Below are 4,542 nucleotides of genomic sequence, written 5' to 3' on the forward strand. Positions count from 1 at the left end.
AACATCACACATCATCAGGGAAATACAAATCAAAACCACAATGAGATACCACTTCACACTTGTCAGAATGGTAACATTAATGATTCAGGAACAACAGACATTGGTGAGGGTGCAGAGAAAGGGGAACTCTTTTGCACTGCTGGTGGGAATACAAACTGGTACAGCCACTCTGGAAAACGGTATGGAGTTTCCTCAAAAAATTAAAAATAGAACTACCCTACAGCCCAGCAATTGCACTACTAGGTATTTACCCAAAGGATACAGAAGTGCTGATTCGAAGGAGCACATGCACCCCAATGTTTATAGCATCACTATTGACAATAGCCAAAGTACGGAAAAAGCCCAAATGTCCATCAGCCGACGAATGGATAAAGAAGATGTGGTATAGATATACAATGGAATATTCCTCGGTAATCAAAAAGAATGAAATCTTGCCATTTGCAACAACGTGGATGGAACTAGAGTGTATTATACTAAGCAAAAAAGTCAGTCAGAGAAAGACAAATATCATATGATTTCACTCATATGTGGAATTTAAGAAATAAAACAGATTGGAGCGCCTGGGTGGCTCAGTCGGTTGAGCGTCCGACTTCAGCTTAGGTCATGATGTCACGGTCCATGAGTTCAAGCCCACAATGGGCTCCTTGCTGACAGTTCAGAGCCTGGAGCCTGCTTCAGATTCTGTGCCTCCCTCACTCTCTGCCCCTCTTGCTGTTCATGCTCTGTTTCTCTCTGTCTCAAAAATAAGCATAAAAAAAAGAAAGAAAGAAAGAAAGAAAGAAAGAAAGAAAGAAAACAGACAAACATAGGGGAAGGGGAGCAAAAATAATATAAAAAGACAGAGAGGGAAACAAACCATAAGAGAATTTATATAGAATATATATATATATATATATATATATATATGAAAATAAAGAAAGAAAGAAAGGAAGAAAGAAAAGAAAAGAAATACATAAGGCAAGCAGGGTGCCTTACAGGAGCAAGTGCCGTTTTGGAGGTTTTGCCTTTGGCTGCTTCATTCAATCACCCAGCAGTCTTATGGGGTAGAAATTGCTACCTCCCTTCAAAGGAGGGAACTGAGGTTTAACGCAGTTAAGCAACTTGCTAGTGGTCAAAGAGCCAAGAGAACTGGCTTTGAACTTGTGTTCTGATTCTGAGACCAGTGCTTTTTAGGTTATGCATATTCTCTCCTTCCCCTTAGCAGAAGCAAAATGGCATTCAGAACAAAAGCCCTGTTTTCAAAACGTTTAAGGAAATAGGTGGCTCCTTCCTGTGCTGTTTCTCTCTTTGGCTCAGGCCCCTGGAACCCGCCATATGGGCAAGTATCTCGGTCTCCATACTGCCAGGAAGTGCCGTAGCCACCTAGGAGATCAGAAGCGGCATGGTAAACAGTACAGGGAAGCCCATCTGGGCACAGCCCTGAAGGCCAATGCTTTTGGAGGTGCTTCCCACGCAAAGGAAATTGTGCTGGAAAAAATAGGGGCTGAAGCCAAACAGCCAAATTCTGCCATCAGGAAGTGTGACAGGGTCCAGCTGATTGAGAATGGCCAAAAAATCACAGCCTTTGTGCCCAATGATAGTTGTTTGAATTTTACGGAGGAAAATGATGATGTTCCTGTTGGTGGATTTGGTCACAAAGGTCATGCGATCAGTGACATTCCTGGATTTGGCTCTAACATTGTCAGAACAGCCAGGGTCTCTCTTTTGACTTTATACAAGGGCAAGAAGGAAAGACCAAGATCATAAGTTTTGATGGTGAAAAATGACAATAATAAATTTTCAAATACGAAAAAAATAAATTGTTTTTGCTTTTTTTTAAAGTAAATAATATGTTTGTTAGCTCTTTTTTAAAAATATAATTTATTGGCAAATTGGCTAACATCCAGTGTGTAAAGTGTGCTCTTGGTTTTTGGGGTAGATTCCCATAGTTCATCACTCACACACAACACGCGGTGCTCATCCCAACAAGTGCCCTCCTCAATGCCCATTTCCCCCTCTCCCCCACCCCCTGCATCAACCCTCAGTTTGTTCTCTGTATTTAAGAGTCTCTTATGGTTTGCCTCCCTCCCAAATTAAATTTAAAAATAAAAATACTCAAGGAAATAAAAGTGAGCCAGACATTAGGTGAAAAGCTATAAAGTTTTAGCACACAGTTTCCAGATTAAGAGATAAAACATCTCAGGAGTGGGAAACTATTACAAGACCAGGGCAAAAACTTAGCCTGAAAAATGAATCCATGAGCCTTTTCCCAAAAAGGTCTCTCCATGTCACTTACCAAAGCACTTGGCACAGCGTTGGCATACTAAAAGTGACATATGAGGCAAGATTGGCTGATTGAATGAACTCATGCATTAATGAATGAAATTATATAAACCCAAATCATGAGGACAATTACGAGAATAGCACTCACAACAAAAGGTTTACCTGCACAGAACACGCCGTGCTTAAATGATCTCAATCACCCTTGCCAATTTATAGGAATTCCTGGTTAATAATAATTAGTTCATTTTTACTGAGCATTTCCTCTCTGCCAGGTGCTGTGCTAAGTATTTCACGCGGATTTTCTCAGTCATTGCCCACAAAAACCCTTTGACATCTTCCTGTGTTGCATGAAGATTGATAGCACAAGCTGAAGCCAGACTGGGTGGATCTGAATCCATACTTAATCAGTATGTCAGCTTGCGCAAAATACTTAACCTGTCTGTGCTCAGTTTTCTAATCGGTAAAATGGGATAAAAACAGCTCCTGTCTCACAGGATAAGGAGTTCTTAGATTAGCGCCTGGCACAGAGTATGTCCAAAAGTGTTAGCTGTCACTATTCAGGTCGTGAGTCACACTGCCTGGACTCTAATCCCACCTTCACCTCTAGCTAACTATATGATGGTGAACAAGTAGTTTAATCTCTCAGAGACTCAGCTTTGTCATCTGTAAACAGAGATTCTAAATAATGCATCCTGAGGTTATTTCCTGATTACATGAGTTAACGTGCATGTATCCAGCATACAAAAACACTCAACAAATGCTATTATAATCCTCATTTTATAGTTCGGAAAACAGAACTTTTCATGTGCCACTTGAGTGTGGTCTGGGACTCAACTCCAGACAGCCTGACTCCAGCATCCTAATTCATTTAGGGTGGTCTCAAGGCAAATGCTGAAACTTTGAAGAAATTCTCCCTGGCAATATTTTCAATTATACCCTAATTATTCTGGATATACCACTGGGTGAGACCTATATGTGTTGGACTGCGAGTAGTCATTTCACTAATAATCCTTTTAAATGGAGATATTTAAGTCTTGAAGCAATATCAGAAAATGTTCCGGAATACTTCCATTTCTACAAGCAGTAACGCTTGGCACCAGTGAGCTCAGAGAATCTTAAGTACGTCTCTCTCCTTCCTCACTCCTTGTGTCTAAATTCCAGCTACTTCAAATCCCTTTAATCCTCTCATTTCTGATTTTCTTTTCTCTTGCCCTGAAAGACCACAAGTTTGTCCACTGCCAAGCAGGGGAAAAAGTATGGGTCTTGTAGTTGGAGGAACATTTGGTAAATTACCTTAACAATGGACATTATTTTGTAAATATTGAAACAATGTTCTTCATTTCCCCTTTAAGTGCTTTCAGCTTTTTTTCACCAATTTGAGCCTTGAGTTATTGCTCTAGGAGAGGAAAGAGCCTCAAACAAAGACACTATTGATCAGCTTTGAATCTCAGAGCTGACTTTCTTGACCTCTAGAAGGGAAAGACTGGACTTGAAAAGCAGACTGTCAGGAAAGATGTCTAAATCACAAAGCACCACTTGAAGCATATGGAGAGGTGGGGCAGGTGTCCCTGATCACAAAATCCAGGGAAATGACGTAAAGGAGGTAGAAAGCCCATCCTTCTACCCTGGGTGAGGAAAAGCAAGCAAAAGTAGGTGAGACGTGTGTGTCCTGCTCTCCTATCTCAGAAGCAAAGCTCCAGACAGGGGAAGCATATTTGATTTAAGAGAATGCCTAAATCACAAGGACTTGAGCCCTACTTCACAGGAAGGAAGGAATGGCTTCGGAGTAAAAGTTGTAGCACAGTGAGATCATGCAGTAAAAGGATCTCAGCTGAGTTGTCCTTAGATGTTCCCACCTGATGACAAAGTGGCGCACAAAAGTCAGCGCCTTTGGGTCCCTTGGGAATCAGCATGGCCATGGCCAAGTGTTCCAGGATTGAATGGATGTCACGGAGAGCTTATGGCCAATAACCAAAGAGCTACTTGGCCCTCATGCTGATTTGTAGAGTAGGCAGCAACCTCAATCTCTAAGGATAACAGGGCGAGAGTGGTCATAGATAAACAACAGGGACTGGAAGTCAGTATATAGCCTTGGAAATAAATCTTAAAGACTCTCTCTTTCCCTTCACCACAGGATACCCCTCTCCAATAGTCCCAGACACCATGTGGGAGAAAAGCAGGTTGAAAAGAAGGAAACCAAAATACCAAAATTTAGACCAAAAAAAAATTCCAGGTTGCGTAAAGACTTAAACTAAAAGGGGCGCCTGGGTGGCGCAGTCG

The 4,542-nt window shown here is 41.4% G+C and overlaps 1 protein-coding gene across 1 annotated transcript; it reads left to right on the top strand.

The window, feature by feature from the left end:
- The first annotated feature begins 1,314 nt into the window (after positions 1 to 1,314).
- LOC125164376 (40S ribosomal protein S23-like) lies at positions 1,315 to 1,746 on the top strand. Its single transcript, XM_047857054.1, has one exon. It carries the CDS (start codon positions 1,315 to 1,317, stop codon positions 1,744 to 1,746), a length of 432 nt encoding a protein of 143 aa, XP_047713010.1.
- The last annotated feature ends 2,796 nt before the right edge of the window (positions 1,747 to 4,542 follow it).

Source organism: Prionailurus viverrinus, chromosome B1 (assembly GCF_022837055.1).
Source record: "Prionailurus viverrinus isolate Anna chromosome B1, UM_Priviv_1.0, whole genome shotgun sequence".
Lineage (NCBI taxonomy): Eukaryota > Metazoa > Chordata > Mammalia > Carnivora > Felidae > Prionailurus > Prionailurus viverrinus.

Excerpts from the sequence above, each read along its gene's own strand:
- LOC125164376 (XM_047857054.1), top strand. The coding sequence starts at position 1,315 with ATGGGCAAGTATCTCGGTCTCCATACTGCCAGGAAGTGCCGTAGCCAC.